The sequence below is a fragment of the Bombina bombina genome, chromosome 2 (assembly GCF_027579735.1).
Source record: "Bombina bombina isolate aBomBom1 chromosome 2, aBomBom1.pri, whole genome shotgun sequence".
In the NCBI taxonomy this organism is placed as follows: Eukaryota; Metazoa; Chordata; class Amphibia; order Anura; family Bombinatoridae; genus Bombina; species Bombina bombina.
In genome coordinates, this window is record NC_069500.1 from 201,491,898 (window position 1) to 201,510,999 (window position 19,102).

Below are 19,102 nucleotides of genomic sequence, written 5' to 3' on the forward strand. Positions count from 1 at the left end.
AAAGTCCTCAAGTCAAACAACAAGCCAGGAGTCAAAACCAGAGCTGGTAGTCAGACGAGCCGAGTCAGGAGTCAAAGCGAGTAGTCGGACGAGCCAGAATCAGGAACCAGGGGAACAGCAGAGTCAGGAACAAGCCAGGGATCAGGAAGGGACGTCAGACAGCCAGGTAATACACTGGAACTGGAACTCACAAACAGGTCTGAGACAACGCAAGGGAAAATCATACTGAACAGAGGCCCTTTAAATAACAAGTGATGACATCACAATTCTGAGACTGCAACCTGTCTCACATGGATGATGTACACCAGTCTGGCCATAAAAGGGCGTGCAGGAAATTAGCAGCATCACACACTATGCACAAGAGTCAGCAAGAGAGGTGAGTAAAATGGCTGCCAGCAGATGCCTACGATCAGCCTGGAACTTTTGGCGCTGAATAGAACAATGAAGGCAATCCTGATTCGGCACCCACATGGAGTTGCTGGAGATGCTCCTCCAAAGCCGGAATACCCTGAGACATGAATGAATCGGGCAACAAGGATGGTTGAAACCCATAATTCGCCATTAACGGGGATAACATGGAGAAAGTATTAATAGCACTATTACGAGCAAACTCTGCCCAAGGTAACAGTTCAAACCAATTATTGTGGTGATCTGAGACATAGCAACGGAGGAACTGTTCCAGAGCTTGATTATACCGTTCCGCAGCCCCAATGGATTGAGGGTGATATGCCGAGGAGAAAGAAAGCTGGATCCCCATTTGAGCACAAGACTTTAACTGGTTTCCGAAGACGAGTGGAAATACATTACAGAGACCACAACAAAATTTCGGACCTGCACCAGTCGAGACTGGGATTGTGCTTTTGGAGCCAGGAATAACCCAGAACAACTGGAAAATGCGGAGAATTTATCACCTGGAATTGGAGGGTTTCAAAATGGAGAGCCCCAACAGTGTGGGCTGAAGGGGCCTGCCATCAATGGCCTCAATAGCAAGCAGGACGAACCGAGGCAAAACAGGAATGGAGTGCTTTGATACAAAAGCACTGTCAATGAAATAGCCCACAGCACCAGATTCAACAAGAGCCTGGGTGACTATGGAGGAGTCCACCCAGAAAAGGACAACCATGACCAAAGGTTTCTCCTTTAGTGGTTTCGGGGATGAGGAAAAACCACCCAAGGTCTGCCCCCGACAGGACCTTAGGTATGAGCGTTTTTCCGGCCGTGTAAGACAAGACTTCAAAAGGTGGTCCTGTAACCCACAATAGAGGAAAAGCCCCTCCCTCCTCCTAAAGGCCCTCTCCGCCATGGAGAGACGCGTGAATCCCAACTGGGAGGAGAGGGAGGCATGGTTGGGAACGAACACATAGGAGACAACGGAACATGAGGCTTCCGCAAGCTCTCCTTGAAAGAGGGCCTCTCTCTGAGTCTGATGTCAATTAGGATCAAAAAAGACACCAATGCCTCGAGATCCTCTGGTAAATCTCTGGCAGCAACTTCATCTTTAATCGCATCAGAGCCCATGAAAGAAGGCGGCAACAAGGGCTTCATTGTTCCAACCTACCTCTGCAAGCGTACGGAACACAATGGCATACTGAGCAACAGATCTTGTACCTTGCTGAATGGACATGAGTCGTTTAGCCGCAGAGGAGGAGTGAGTCGGAACATCAAATACCCTTCAAAAGGAGGCCACAAATTCAGGTTAATTTGAAATCACAGGTTTATTAGTCTCCCACAAGGGATAAACCCAGGCAAGAGCTGTGTCAGAGAGTAACGAGATGAGAAATCCCACCTTAGCTCTGTGAGAGGGAAACGCCTGAGGTAACATCTCAAAGTAAATGCCCACCTGGTTCAAAAACCCTCTGCACTGAATAGCATCACCTCCATATCGCTGAGGTAGAGATGCAGAACCGGACATGCTCCTGGTAGGACTAGGTGCAGCAGCGGAAAGAGGAGCAGCCATAACTTGCAGGACACTTTGGTCCAAATGTGCAGTGCGAGTCAGCAGGGTTTGCAGGGCTAGTGTAAATTGATCCAAGCGGTGATCCTGTTCATCCATCCTGGAAATGATGGTAGGTAAAGGTGGATTATTAGCACCATCAGGATTCATGGCCCTTGCTTAATGTCAGGGTGTCAGGAATCAGACTAAGACAAGAAGTGCAAAAAATAATCACACTTTTGTTAATAGCAAAAAATAATAAAAAGTCCTCAAGTCAAATAACAAGCCAGGAGTCAAAACCAGAGCTGGTAGTCAGACGAGCCGAGTCAGGAGCCAAAGCGAGTAGTCGGACAAGCCGAAATAAATCAGGAAAAAGGAGAACAGCAGAGTCAGGAACAAGCCAGGGATCAGGAACCAGGAGGGACGTCAGACAGCCAGGTAATACACAGGAACTGGAACTCACAAACAGGTCTGAGACAACGCAAGGTCAAAGCATACTGAACAGAGGCTCTTTAAATAATAAGTGATGACATCACAATTCTGAGACTGCAACTTGTCTCACATGGATGATGCAGGAAATGAGCATCATCACACACTATGCACCAGAGTCAGCAAGAGAGGTGAGTAAAATGGCTGCCAGCAGCACATTGCAAACAAAGCAGGGAAAAAAACCCCGACACTCTTCAAGGACATGTGGTCCTAACTGTGAACTGCTCCTAATATTTATTCTAATACAGACCAACTCCTTTTTCTGAAATAAACTAGATATAATTGGTTGTTTTCTTAATATTTGCCGTTTACCCTCTACAACCCACAAAGTGGACTTAAATGGACTTTCAAGATTCAGATAGAGCATACAATTATAAACAACCTTCTATTTTACTTCTATTATTTCATTTGCTTTGCTCTCTTGGTATCTTTTGTTGAAAAGAATACCTAGGTAGACTCAAGAGCAGCAATGCACTACTGGGAGCTAGCTGCTGATTTGTGGCTGCAGATATATACCTTTTGTCACTGGTTCATCCAGTGTGTTCAGATACCTTCCTATAGTGCAATGCTGCCCCTTCAACAAAGAATACCAAAGGAATAAAGTAAATTTGCTAATTGGAGTAAATTGTAAAATTGCATGCTCTATCTGAAACATAAAATAAAATGTTTGGGTTTCATGTCCCTTTACTTACTTTCTATTGTGCATTTATCTAGATTTTATTTTATGTACGTATTTATGTTTATATTCATGGGTTCTGTTTTTGTTTTCATTTTGTTTTAACAATAAAAATATTAGCAAAAAAAAACAAAAAATGCCCAACAAAGAAGCATTTTTGCAATATACTTTTCTAAAAAAACGTATTATATATTGTTTTTCTTTCTTTCCACTCCACTGTATGCAGGTAGGCTGCGTGCAAGTTATGTTTGCACACTAGATGCACATGCATGTGGCTACCCTGGATTACAGGGAACAAAACTAAAATCCACTACTGTTTACTGTTAGATATCTTCATTACTAATGTGGTTTATCAGTTATTGGTAGATGCTCAGATACAATTATGAAATAGTTTATATTTGTATAAAATATTTTCATTTTAGAAAAGTAAATATTATAAAGAATCACCAAAAGTGCATTCTGCAGGTTTCAGGACCTTGCATCATGCTGCAGTCACAGCAGGAGATAAGATACATATATCCAAGAGGTTTTTCAAGCAGTATTTTCATGAACTGCTCTATGATTGCAAAATAATGCAAACGTTTTTTATATCCTTTTAAATGAGTTCTGCATAAATAAATGGAAGTAAGTCCCTGCATTTTATCTAATAGTAATAGAAGTCAATCTGCTGTATTAAATTCAGTGGCTCAGCTGACAGGGAACGGTAATAGCCACGTGTATCTATCTAAAGAAAATGACTCAGAACAGCTGAAATTACATTATGCCTTTGCAACAACTTAATTTCTTTTTTCCTTTTCCGGCTATTGTTCTAGGCTCTTAACCGGCCTAAACTGCTCTACCATCTGTTAAAGCTACAAAATTCTTGTTAATTTTTAGTAAAATGGCATTGTTCTAAATGGCATTTTTCTGTTACAGCGAACAAGCAGTGTTCAATGGGAAAACCTGATACAAAACAAGTTGTGTTACAAAATATGATCTGAGATTACTTAAAAAAATATTTTTTGTTTCCAACAGAGCATTAGCTATTTTTTTAATAAAGCGTTCTACTCTTTGTTTTTTTTCTAACATTATAGTGCAAAAATGACATGCTCAAATTAATCATTTTAACACCAGTGACCCTGCAATGCTATGCATTTAACCCTTTGTTTAGATATTTTGAAAATGTGTAAACAATTTTCTACTCAACAAATATACATGCTTTTTGTCATACTTATTAACTTTAAAGATTTAAATAAATAATTTAGACAAAGTTGTAATTATTTTTATTTTTTTTCTGTGTATATTAGTTCCACAAATGGTTTTATTGACTCTAAGCGAATGTTTAAACGTAATGATTTTAAGTGGAGCACAAAAATATTAGCACTATTGTGTGCACGAGTAAAATCAATAGCACTTTTTATTTTTGTGCTTATATTTAAAGTTGTAAGTAATATTTTATTGCTCGTGCGTCAGTCTATGGCTTACTAATATCTGGGTATTGGATAGTGAGGGTGCGCTAAATTCTTCACATAAAAGACTTTAATGGAGGCGTGTTGAAAAACTCATGTTGGATATTGCTTGAGAGCTAAGCTGAAGGAGCGCTAAACCTCCACTACAGTTCTTTACCAACTTTTATATCAGGCCCGGACTGACCATAGGGCATACCGGGCAAATGCCGGGTGGGCCGCCGGTTACCTTAGCCCCGCCCATGATTACCGCCGCACACACCGACTGCCGCCATCAGGTTGTAAAAGGAGTGACTGCTGTCAGGGCAGGCCGCGCTAACATCAATACATGTTTTTATTTTGCAGAGCAAGAGAGGATTATAGGGGGATCTTTATTGTTATCACAGTAGGCCGCGCTACACCAGAGTGCGGAGGGGGGGCAATCCCGGCAACACATTGCTCTGTACGTCATTTTCCATAGTGTGCCACCCTGATGACCTAGGTAGAAAGCAATATAGCAGGGCACAGTCACAGCAATATTGTGCCCTTTAAGTAAGTTCTTTTTGTTTTCTGCTTTGCTGGCACCTCAAAAAAATATGCTTGGAATGGCTTCTTAATATTGTGTTTTTAGACCCCCTGAGCACTATATTCCTCCTTGCTGACTCTGACTCACGTCTTACAAGGAACTGCTGTGAGATGGTCCGGGAAAGGAAGGGCTGTCTGCCTCTTGTGCTGTACTATTGTATTGTATTGTATTTATTGTAGTGAAGGCTTATGTAACTAACCAGCCTAATAGTATATTTCAACTTTTCACTGCATAGCAGTTCAACATCTCAAAGCATAGCAGTTCAACAACAGCTCAGGTCTGTCCTAGCTGACAGGGGAGTATCGCTTGAACGCTTCTCATTTAGCTCCTAGGTCGTAAAACAGTTTTTCAGAGTTGCTGATTCCCCTGAGCCACGTTCTGCACAGTGCTGGTGCTGCATACTTAAAGAAGCAGAATATGTTCCCCACAGAAACTTTAAGATCAGGAACATTTGACAGGATGAGTTGTCAGGTCCAGACTGAGCAGTAGCAACACGGTTAGGTAATCATTTGGAGATCACATAATGACAGTGTACAGATGATAGAATGAACAACATAGAAATGAGCAAGCTTTTTTATTCTGTCCTGACTCCCCATGAAAGGATCTTTAGCATATATATATGCATATATTTACACACACACCTGCTTCATGGGACAGTTTAAAGGGACATGAAACACATTATTTTCTTTCATGATTCAGAAAGAGCATGTGATTTTAAACAACTTTCCAATTTACTTATATTATTTCATTTGTTTTGATCTCTTGGTATTCTTTGTTAAAAAAAAAGGATACCTAGGAGCTGCTGATTAGTGGCTGCATGTATATACCTCATATTATTGGCTCACTCTATGTGTTCACATAACAGAAGTAAATTGGAAACTTGTTTAAAATTATATTCTCTATCTGAATTATGAAAAATAAATATGTGGGTTTCATCATGGAGAATGGAGAAAAAGTAAATAAACAAGTGTCCTGTTAAATAGGTATTTCAAGGATACATTAATTTGTTTAAAGGGACAGTCAACACTGAGATTGTAATATAAAATGTTTAATTATGCATATTAAACAACTTTACAATCAGGAATAGGCAAGGTGTCCATATACGGACACTGGTGTCCGTGACTGGCGCTTGCAGTATCCGCCACCCGTTTTGCGGCGGGAGGAAGAAGTAGGACAGATCAATGCTGGTCCTGACTCCTCCTTGTGGGGCTTGGGCCACCCGCGTAACACAGCTCAGTAGCGGGAAAGTGAGTGAGAGGGAAGAAGCAAGCTGCCAGCAGTGCAGCCTGTGTTAACTACCGTGAATTGTGACCCATACCAATTCTTTGATCTGTGCGGGAGCCTGGTGCTGGTGTCTGTGTGTAGAAGTAGCAGACCACCTACTCTGACAAACCTTACCTAACCTTACCTAACCAAGTAAGTAACCAACCATGATGATCATGCGAGTAACATCAAGGTGGGTGTGCTTGGTCAGGAGTTGCAGAGCCTCCCAGCCAGTGACGTGCAGTCACAGGAGGCAGGTGAGGCAGTGCCTCCCCTGACCAATGTATGTAATAACAGCCTTTTGATAAAAAATAAAAAATTAGATCTTTTTTTTTCATATTTTTTTTTTTTTAATAAAAAAAGGTGACTCCCCCACCCCTCCACCAAATTCATGTGCTTGTGTAAAACTTATATAAAAAAACATAATACAATATACATAATTCAATACATTCATATTGCGCAAGACAAGGCCAGCCAGCTGTCCTTGCATTGCGCAATATGAATGTATTGACTCACTGTGGAAGTGTATGGGCCGCTGAGAGACTGCCACCAAGAGGAGAAAAGGTGCTAATGCAGTGCTCTCCAATGTGCCCCATACGCTCCCACTGGAGGCTTGACTGTGAAAGCCTCCGGACTCAGCCCTGGCCGCCTCTCAGAGTCTCAGCCAATTAGAATTCAGCAAGTCGTCTGAGTCTCTCTGGGGCTGGCTGGTTACCATGGCAACGCTCTGACTGTCACTGAAACATTTGTCGGCTCAGGCTGCGAGGCAGGAGATTGTCAGAAGAGAGAATGCAGCCACTGCCAGTAACGCAGAGACGGGCTGACCTGGGCTGGGACACTGGCGCTTTTTCTTCATGACGGTGAGCTAACGATTTATCTTCCTGCTTCATCATGCCCTCATCCTCATGATCTCACTCGTTTTTCTTTTCCTGGGGGCTGTTCTTCTAATACTCTGCTTCTCAGTCATTTCTCGCCTCCCCTCTATAACTAATTTTAATTAAGGACACACATGTGTGAGTCAAGCAGGAGCTAAAGCACAGTAGAACGTGGGCTGTGGCTGTGTAACATGACATGTGATGTGGAACACTGCAGTGCTGGAGTTAGGCTTGCCAGTTGCCCCCAAAACTTTAGTGAGTAAGAGCACTGAGCAGCAGCCAGTCAGATCCAGGCACTGTGCACTGCAGCAGCCTCTTTAACCCCTTAATGACCACAGCACTTTTCCATTTTCTGTCTGGTCCGTTTGGGACCAAGGCTATTTTTACATTTTTGCGATGTTTGTGTTTAGCTGTAATTTTCCTCTTACTCGTTTACTGTACCCACACATATTTTATACCGTTTTTCTCGCCATTAAATAGACTTTCAAAAGATACCATTATTTTCATCATATATTATAATTTACTATAAAAACAAATATAAAATATGAGGAAAAAATTGAAAAAAACACACTTTTTCTAACTTTGACCCCTAAAATCTGTTACACATCTAATACCACCAAAAAGCACCCATGCTAAATAGTTTCTAAATTTTGTCCTGAGTTTAGAAATACACAATGTTTACATGTTCTTTGATTTTTTTTGCAAGTTATAGGGCCATAAATACAAGTAGCACTTTGCTATTTCCAAACCACTTTTTTTCAAAATTAGCGCTAGATACATTGGAACACTAATATCTTTCAGGAATCCCTGAATATCCATTGATATATATATATATATATATATATATATATATATATATATATATATATATATATATATATATTTAGAAGACATCCCAAAGTATTGATCTAGGCCCATTTTGGTATATTTCATGCCACCATTTCACCACCAAATGCGATCAAATAAAAAAAATGGTTCACTTTTTCACAAATTTTTTCACAAACTTTAGGTTTCTCACTGAAATTATTTACAAACAACTTATGCAATTATGGCATAAGTGGTTGTAAATGCTTCTCTGGGATCCCCTTTGTTCATAAATAGGAGACATATATGGGTTTGGCTTTGCTTTTTGGTAATTAGAAGGCTGCTAAATGCCACTGCGCACCACACGTGTATTATGCTCAGCAGTGAAGGGGTTAATTAGGGAGCATGTAGGGAGCTTCTAGGGTTAATTTTAGCTGTAGTGTAGCAGAGAACCCCAAGTATTGATCTAGGCCCATTTTGGTATATTTCATGCCACCATTTCACTGCCAAATGCGATCAAATGAAAAAAAAACGTTAAATTTTTCATAATTTTAGGTTTCTCACTGAAATTATTTACAAACAGCTTGTGCAATTATGGCAAAAATGGTTGTAAATGCTTCTCTGGGATCCTCTTTGTTCAGAAATAGCAGACATATATGGCTTTGGCGTTGCTTTTTGGTAATTAGAAGGCCGCTAAATGCTGCTGCGCATCACACGTGTATTATGGCTAGCAGTGAAGGGGTTAATTAGGTAGTTTGTAGGGAACTTGCAGGGTTAATTTTGGCTTTAGTGTAGAGATCAGCCTCCCACCTGACACATCACACTCCCTGATCCCTCCCAAACAGCTCCCTTCCTTCCCCCACCCCACAATTGTCCCCGCCATCTTAAGTATTGGCAGAAAGTCTGCCAGTACTAAAATAAAAATGTATCTTTGAATTTTTATTTATTTATTTTTTAGCATATTTACATATGCTGCTGTGTAGGGTCCTGATCCCCCCCAAAAACAGCTCTCTAACCCTCCCCCTCTGCCTTATTGGGGGCCATCTTGGGTACTGGCAGCTGTCTGCCAGTACCCAGTTTGCAAAATAAATATGTTTTTTTATATTTTTTTACTGTTTTTTCTGTAGTGTAGCTTCCCCCCCATAGACCAACCCCCACCCCCTAACTGATGGTTTTTATAACATTTTTATTTCCCACTTTTACCAACTTTTGCTATAAAATTTTCTGTAGTGTAGCAGTTCCCACCCGCTCCCTCCCCGTGCACGTGCCCGCCCCCGCCCCCCTGTGCACGCGCGCCCGCCAGTGCGCGCCTTCCGGTCATCCCCGCCCACGATCCCGCCAACCTCCACATCATCAGGGCCATCGATGGCCGCCACCCGCCTCCCACACCGGCTCCCACCCACCAACGAAGAAAGCCACCGATGTCCGGTGCAGAGAGGGCCACAGAGATGGCTTAAAATGGTTATTGCAGGATGCCTCGCTATTGAGGCATCACTGCAATAACCGGAAAGCAGCTGGAAGCGAGCAGAATCGCTTCCAGCTGCTTTCCACACCGAGGACGTGCAGGGTACGTCCTTGGTCGTTAACTGACTTTTTTTAGAGGACGTACCCTGAACGTCCTTGGTCGTTAAGGGGTTAAACTGGCTAAACAATGACTGTGGCAAACCCTGTCTTCTCAAGGCCAGATTGGTCCCTCCAATGAGGAAAATGGTGGTTAGTTTCACCACTGAAAAACAATTGCAGTAAACGAGGTGTTCATCTGCTGCTATATTAATCTATTGGAAGACTTTAGGAAAATGTGGTAATTGCAAGGTATTTATTTAATGCAACATTGCAACTTAAAAACTGCAGAATACATAGTGATTTGTTCCTGCCCCCCTTTTATCTCAAAACCATTCACTTCTCAGTGCACAGAAGAAAACCAGCACCCCAAAAATAAAGTATTATTCAAATCTAATAACTGGTTTGCATTGCTACAAATTAGAGTGGTGAGTATTTATGCTAGACATTGAGACATATTGTACATTTTAAAATAAATACACACAGATTTGAACATTTTATAGATCATGTACTCTGAATAAAAAAACAAACAAAAAGCAGTTTTGCTATTCTGCATTTAAACAGCTAACTTTAAAGGGACATGAACCCCCAAAAAATTATTTAATGATTTAGAAAAATAATACACTTACAATGTAATTCTCTTATCTAATTTTACTTTGTTCTCTTGTCTCTTCTCTTCATTTGTTGAAAAGCATACCTAGGAGGCTCAGGAACAGCAATGGCACTACTGGGAGCTAGCTACTGATTGGTGGTTGACTCTTACTATTGGCTCACTGAAAGTGTTTAGCTATCTCTCAGTAGTGCATTGTTGCTCCTTTAACAAAGGATACCAAGAAAACAACGCAAATTTTGACAATAGAAGTAAATAGGAAAGTAGTATAACTTATAATTATGTCAAACTATTCTTTATCTGACTCATTTGGCTTTCATAAAGTATGTATTATACACTAATATAAAATAATATAGGCATGCATCCCAGTTACCATACTTGCCTGTTAAATATTACCATCACAATAAGATACAAAAAATTACCTCAGTACTGACTGCATCATCAGATGGGTTGATTAAAACTACAGTCTCCAATACATCGCTTCTGTGGTGAAGAATCTTTTGACCTGTAAAAAAAAGTAAAATAAATATGAAATAGTTCTTTTCAAGGCATTTATACCAATATATTAACATCATATGTATTATTATGCCAAAAATACTGTTGGGCTTGTAACATCAATTTCAATGATTTAGGCTCCAGCCGCTCATTGTCTTTATCAATTTAGGACGAAAATCCTGTGGGTGGTACAAAGTTCTAGTCCCAAACCAGGTTAGTTTCAAATAAAAAGTAAATTATTAATTAATTATTATCTTTTGTTTTTATAGCGCACCAACCTATTGTGCAGCACTATGATATTAGTATAATACTCAAAGGACGGTTACATGAACCTTAAATGGTAGAGGTCCCTGCCAGTCATTCACTGTTTGCTGTTAACCCACTTTATATGAGATGGACTTGTGAGCTTCCACTCTAAATGGTTTAAGCCAAAATATTTGGCCATTAAATTATAGTTGCCAACTGTCCCATTTTTTGGCCTCCTGTGCCTGCCCAAGACAAACAGGATTGCTTTAGAGACCAGCCTGGAGTCATTTGATGATCATCAAACTACTTTAGAAGTCATTTGCACATCATCAGACATCATAAGGCTTGTAGTCATCAGCTAAAGTAAAACATACTGGGTGATGACTTCAGGATGATTAGCAGATTACCTTACTGATTACTTCACAAGCACTTCATGAACGTGAGCATACTTCAGGATGGCTTCTGATGACTAGTCTGGAGTCATCGATTACTTCAGACTGCACCCAGAAAGATCATTCTTTTTGACTAGGGTGCCATTTAAGTGTTTCCCTTGTTCTTTTTAGTCTGTAGTTAATATTGTGTGCAGTGCAGTACTCCCACTACAGTGACAATGTGTAGTCAGGTAAGGGGGAGTCATGAGATGTGTAATACCAGGGTAGGTGGACTAGAATGTAGTGTGTTAGAAAGCAAGGCATCTGAATAGTATTGCACATTTTGAAACATTTCTAATTATCTTTGATTACCAGAGGCTTAACACATAAGGTTCTGTATATGCTGGGACTGGAATTCACAGAACATAAAAATATACATATTTACTGGGGCATTTCTATGTCTATTAACCCACTGCCCACAATCACTGCTGCAGCAAAAATAAAAAATGACTATTTACCTCATAAAATGCCACCTGCTTATGAAACTTTCAATAGTGTTTTTGCACAAGTAAAGCATAACAAACAAATCCTCAGTATATCAATAATTTAACCTCTCATTGTTTATTTTGGTACTTGCTGTAAAGTTATTCTTTCTATGTCAATTATGTGCTTGAGAGTAAGGGAGGAGATGAGGAGCTTGATGCTTTAACCTTTATTAAAGGGCTATAACAGTGCAAAATTAAAATGCTCTTATGTTAGCACATTTATATTTGCAGTGTTGCTTGCAAATGGATTAAACACATAGGGGTAGATTTATGAAGCAGCATATGCTGCTGTTTCCGTTCGAGCCTTCAAGCTCGCCGGACACATAAGTTAAGAAGCAGCGGTCATAAGACCGCAGCTCCTTAACTGGGCCGGAATGATTGACACCTTCTGCTAGCGGTCAATTGCAGGGGGCGGCATTGCACAAGCATTTCACCAGAAATGCTTGTGCAATGATAAATGCCGACAGTGTATGCTCAGCATTTATCGATGTCGGGCGGACATGATCCAAAGTGTCCCTGGGATATTTTTTTTCCAAATGTTAGCAACTATGTTAAATTCCATCAGTGCCAGTGATTAATGCTGGCAATCTATGATACAGAAGTGGCCTACCAGTTACATGTATATTTCTGTGTTCTAAACACGAATAAAGTTAATCACATTGACTCCTTTTATTCATGCTAGGATAAAGCATTATGACTGCACTGCCTCTCTAGCTCCTAAACAAATTCAAATAGTTTTCTCGGCTGCTTTTGCTTGTTTGTACTTTGCTCCTCCCCTGCCCAATTTCACTATGGATGTTGTTGGCATGACGTGGGGCTTACGAAGTTGCGCTGCTAGCCTAAACCTGCCTGCCTATCTGTGCTCACTGTACAGTGATGTGTGGAGCAGTGGAGTCACTCATTGCTGTGCTGTCTCTCTAAACGGGAACCAGGAAATCGTGAGGGGGATGCCTGGCACCTGACCGCATGAATGTCTGACACTGTCTCTAAAGTGAAGGAGCCACGTATGATGCCCACCAGACCGGTAACGGTTACGGTACACTAAGTGCACACTGAAGAGGTAGGAGGGGAGGGCGGGCAGAGTGCAGAGGTGAGAAGCGGTAGGCACGCGACCCGAGGCTGTGCACTGACAGTCTTGGAACAGAGTCAGAGAGCAGAATTTTCATAGTTGGCGCACCTAAACCTTTTCTTTAGTGATTTATTTTTAGAGTTCACTGTTTATCTTTCATTTGATGCTCTGCTGAGCCAGGAAACAGCTCTAGGCATGAGTTTTATAATTAATCCAGTGCAGTTTACATATTTTGTATGTGTGTGTGTCTGAGTTTTGTGTGTGTGAGTGTTTTTGTGTGTGTATGTGTGTCTGAGTTTTTGTGTGTGTGTGTGTGTGAGTGTTTTTGTGTGTGTGCCTCAGTGTTTTTGTGTGTGTGCCTGGGTATTTGTGTGTGTGTGTCAGTGTTTTTGTGTGTGTGTGTCTGTGTTTTTCTGTGTGTGTTTTTGTGTGCATGTGTCAGAGTGTTTTTGTGTGTGTGTGTGTGTGTTTTTGTGTGTGTGTCTGAGTGTGTTTCCGAGTGTTTGTGTGTGCATATGAGTGTGTTTTTAAGTGTGTCTGAGTGGTTGTATGTGTGTGTGCCTATGTTTTTGTGTTTGTGTGTGTCGGCTTTCTGGGGGGATGGGGGTGACACCATAACTTACCGCACAGGGTGACACCAACCCTAGTGACACCACTGCTTATATTTAATTAATGACTCGTTTGCTAAGGTTTGTTCCCTAATATTTATTTTCCTAAAACTAGAAAATGAAATGTATTGGTTTAAGATGGACACAATAGGATCAAACTGAACGTTTTAGAATTGCTGCATCCTGTTTCTACATCTCACTAGTCTAGTTACAAGGACCTGATGAGCTCTTAGGCTCATCAGTGCTTTGCATATTCCCTTCTGTGTTATTCTTTATTTTCCTCCACCCTTTCTCTCTCTCTATCTCTCTCTATCTCTCTGCTTCCCAGCTTCTTCTAAAACTGGGTCCTTTGGGAAGATACAGTAAGCTATGTTTTAGGCGTATTGCTCAGATAAGAGCTTCACTTTAACTGGGTGATTTGTCGACGGACACACTAAGTAGATATCACTAATGCAGCAGAATACAATGTGACAAAGTTATCTTTAGGAAAACTCAGCCAGGACATTATTTAAATCACTTGCAAGTGCTTATTTGAATGTACAGGCACGTAATCCTTATGTGAATATCATTAAATGTTATGCAAATATAAAAATCCTATCTAACTAGCTATTCACATGGTATAGTGTGATAAAAAACAGTGACTGTTGGCTTCTTATAGATGGCAACGTGTTACTGACAGGCATAATTACTCCATGCTGCACCTACCCCACTCTGACAGATTATGCCCCTGTAAATATTGTTACAATTCAAAAAAAGCTGCTCTCATGGACGTAATCTCCTTTACTCAATGATGATAACTGCAAACCAAAGGGCCACAGACATCCAGAGCAAGAAGCTCCCATTTTGCCTCAAAGAAGGATTCAGATCTTTGTGGAGTAAAGCAGAATTTGTCTCCTGTAGAGTCACCTTATTACTCTACACCACATACAATTGATTTGAAGGAACGTGAAACACAAATAGTTTTTATTGATTCAGAAAGAGCATGTCATTTTAAACAACTTTCTAATTTATTTCTATTATCAAATTGTCTTCATTCTCTTGGTATCTTTTGTTGAAATGCAGGGTTATAAGCTCAGGAGCATGCACGTATCTGGAGCACTATACGGGAGCAGTTTTGCAAGAATGTTATCCATTTGTAAAAGCACTAGAGGGCAGCACTATTTCCTGCTGTGTAGTGCTCCAGATGCCTACCTAGATATCTCTTCAACAAAGGATACTATTGAAATGAAGCAAATCTTATAATAGAAGTAAATTGGAAACTTTTTAAAAATGCTATGATCTATCTGAATCTCAAAAGAAAATATATGGGTTTTGTATCCCTTTAAAGATGAAAAAATAAAATGAGCACATATCTTATAAGTAGGGTGACCATATTGCCGCTTTAAAAAGGGACACATATGAAAAATACATATGTCAGGGTTCTTATACAAAACATTTCTTTAAACAGCCTTGAAAACAGCCCTGACATATGTATTTTTCATAAGCGTCCCTTTTTAAAGCGGCAATATGGTCACCCTACTTATAAGCCTAGCACCCGCATAGGCTACCTGGTTTCCAACATATAAGTAATAAAAGACAGCTATTAATGAGGATAACATTAAGTGCAGACCAAAACCTAATAGGACAGGGTTTGGCTGTATAACATTGTAAACAGCTTTGTAATATTTATATTAATTTAGAAAAGGCAACTTTTCAATTTTTTGGTTTACCCCCGAGAAGAGCTTTTAAAGTGCTGATTATACTGTACACATCAATCATTTTATTTTATTATTTTAACAAAATAACAGAAAAAAAAACTAAAAGCAAAAATGTATTTAAAATAAAATGTATATTAAACAATTGATTAAAATGTCATAATATACAGTTCAAATATAGTAAACACTAAAATGTCCCTTTAATGTTTTAAAATAGCAATGTATAAAAATGTATTGAAATCTGGGAAATAGCACACACTTTATTAGTATTGGTCATAATTCTTGGCAATATAATATTATATTATTTTTTTTATATATTTTATATATATTGTTATTATGAAGGGTTTCAAAATCCAGTTGTGTCTGTTTAGAATTGAGCAGGCCTAACAATATATTAGTAAACTATAGTAAAACTATAATAGTGTGAAGGACGTCATCTGCGCGGAACGGGGAAACCCGCCGACATTCCCCATATTTCGTCTACAGCAAAAGGGTTAATAATATTTAATTATTCATTTTAATTATTATTTAAATAAGACTTCAAATATTTAATTAATAATAGCTTGAAAAAATGTTTTAGGATTGATATGAAGTTTGTTGTTGTTGTTAATGAAGCTATTTTATTATTAATACAGTCACCTGTTTTTCCCAAGGTGGTTTTTTTCCATCAACCCAGAGAAGGGCACAAAAGTAGAGAAGACAAACAAATTCTGTCATCATATGAACCCTAGAGTTCTTACCTTGATTCAGGAACTTTCAGCTCATGAGTGGCGTGATGTCTGACTATGAACTTAATAGCAAAATAGAATGATCCAGGCACTCTATGTAGGTAAGATAGGCAGATTTATTTTGACAAACACGCAGCAATGTGTTGACTCTTAATGGAGTCTTTTTTCGTTTGGAGTCGAAACGTTGCTCCATGTTTGTCCAAATAAAATTGCCGATCTTACCTACATCTTTCTATTTTTCTATTGATATTTGGGGACCCTGCCAGTCCTGCCAGTCCTGGACTTGGATTTGCATTCCTGTATGTCAATTTGTGAAGAGCTTGTTTGAAGATACATTTGTTCAATTTATTCTAATATGGAAATGCAGTAATCCTTTAAGAGTGTTAAAAATTCTAACGTTTAGTCATAAAAATATAACCTTTTAATTGTTCTCTGACAACTTTTGGAGAAATTTTTTTTCCTCTTTCTTGCCCTTTCTCTATTTTTCTTTAAAGGGACATGCATCACTTAAAAACACCTATTGAGACAACTGTCTCATTCAGTAGTTTAATAATTGAATGAGACATCTGATTATTAAAGCAAAAAAAATGAAATAAAACAATTTTTAAGCATACACTTACCTGCCACCGGTTCCTCCCCCTGCTTCTCAGTCGCATTCAGGAATGCATAAAGTACACACCATGCATGTGCACCTCCCTAATACGCAAGCACCATCAGAAGACTATCCTCTGATGGAGCTTGTGTGCACGTGCAGTGTGCACTTTCTACATTCTGCGTAATGCGACTGAGATGCAAGGGGAGGGAATGGCGTCTTTACAGTACAGTTTAAAACTGTAAAGTTGTTTACATTTTTTATGTATTTTTTACAGAATTATTCTGGCAATCAGGGCAGCCATTTTTTTGTAGAAACCACAGAAAAAAAGCTGTTGGATTTACCAGATTAAGATGTATTTTTTTGTAAATTACTACAGTTTTAAATCGTAATGTAATGTTTACAGAATTATTCTGGCAACCACAGCTGCCAGTTTTTTCTATAAAAACAACAGGATTTTTTTTTACAGTGTACAACAAATATGTGAGACCCAATAAAGTTTTTCTGAAATCACACAATAGTTGTCTTTTGGATTTGCTGCTCACACATATTGCAATAAAACAGATAGCAATGTCAACCAATATTTTTAATACGACCATCATATTCTTTGTAAAAAGATTTATTGCGTTCCATGCATACTTTAAATAAAGATACTGTATTCAAATTGGTTTTATCTGTTAAATACATGGAAGCAAACTGAAACTAGTTTCTATACATAAACTTGCATTAAACATTATGGCGCCTAAATAAATATTGTAACAGCTGTACTACTGGATATTTTTTTATGGCTTAGACCCAAATGAAATGTTTACTGTATGCTTAAAGGTCACAATTAAAGGTGCAATTTTAAATAGAAGCATTTTTTGCATTATATTTCCTTTAGCAAAAATACTTCTAGTAAAAGTTTTTAAGGGCATACGCACATATGCTATAAGGGCCCGTGCACCAGTATTCAAGCTTAGAGATCTGGAGGTGGTGTATATTGTGCTTGTGAAGACATCATTTGTGTCATACAAGCCACTGCATACTCCGAGAAGGTGTAGTGTTAGAATACTGGTGCACAGGCTCTCACAGCATATGTGCGTATACCGCTGAAAAACAGTAATAACCTTTAATAGAAGTATTTGTGCTAATGGTCGTATACTGCAAAAATGCTTCTATTTGTAATTGAAACACACACATGCACATTTCAATTTTGACCTTTCTATCCCTTTAATGTTTGTGATTTAACACAAAACAGTGTTTGAAGCTCTTGGTTGCCAGAAACAAGTATAAAGTGATCATTTTGTTTATATTAACGTTATGGTTGCCAATAATATACATACAAACACACTGAATTGAACCCCTTGATAACCAGAAAATAAAAAAACAGCAGTGATTTCCACCCATGGTTGTCCTTAACACTTTGCAGCAGTGATTTAACCTCTGAATTGCCTGTAAAAACATAATTTATGCTTACCTGATAAATTCCTTTCTTCTGTTGTGTGATCAGTCCACGGGTCATCATTACTTCTGGGATATAACTCCTCCCCAACAGGAAATGCAAGAGGATTCACCCAGCAGAGCTGCATATAGCTCCTCCCCTCTACGTCAGTCCCAGTCATTCGACCAAGAAACAACGAGAAAGGAGTAACCAAGGGTGAAGTGGTGACTGGAGTATAATTTAAAAGATATTTACCTGCCTTAAAACAGGGCGGGCCGTGGACTGATCACACAACAGAAGAAAGGAATTTATCAGGTAAGCATAAATTATGTTTTATTCTGTTATGTGTGATCAGTCCACGGGTCATCATTACTTCTGGGATACCAATACCAAAGCAAAAGTACACGGATGACGGGAGGGATAGGCAGGCTCATTATACAGAAGGAACCACTGCCTGAAGAAACTTTCTCCCAAAAATAGCCTCCGAAGAAGCAAAAGTGTCAAATTTGTAAAATTTGGAAAAAGTATGAAGCGAAGACCAAGTTGCAGCCTTGCAAATCTGTTCAACAGAGGCCTCATTCTTAAAGGCCCAAGTGGAAGCCACAGCTCTAGTGGAGTGAGCTGTAATTCTTTCAGGAGGCTGCTGTCCAGCAGTCTCATAGGCTAAACGTATTATGCTACGAAGCCAAAAAGAGAGAGAGGTAGCAGAAGCTTTTTGACCTCTCCTCTGTCCAGAGTAAACGACAAACAAGGAAGAAGTTTGGCGAAAATCTTTAGTTGCCTGCAAGTAGAACTTGAGGGCACGAACTACATCCAGATTGTGTAAAAGACGTTCCTTCTTTGAAGAAGGATTTGGACACAAGGATGGGACAACAATCTCTTGATTGATGTTCCTGTTAGTGACTACCTTAGGTAAGAACCCAGGTTTAGTACGCAGAACTACCTTGTCTGAGTGAAAAATCAGATAAGGGGAATCACAATGTAAGGCTGATAACTCAGAGACTCTTCGAGCCGAGGAAATAGCCATTAAAAACAGAACTTTCCAAGATAACATTTTTATATCAATGGAATGAAGGGGTTCAAACGGAACACCCTGTAAAACGTTAAGAAC

The 19,102-nt window shown here is 39.4% G+C and overlaps 1 protein-coding gene across 1 annotated transcript in view; it reads right to left on the reverse strand.

Moving 5' to 3' along the window:
* Positions 1-19,102, reverse strand: part of MAP1B (microtubule associated protein 1B) — a 153,167-nt gene that overhangs the window by 27,412 nt on the left and 106,653 nt on the right. Inside the window, exon 3 of the mRNA XM_053701440.1 lies at positions 10,643-10,725. Coding sequence (XP_053557415.1) covers positions 10,643-10,725 — 83 coding nt within the window. The remainder of the gene's footprint in view (positions 1-10,642; positions 10,726-19,102) is intronic.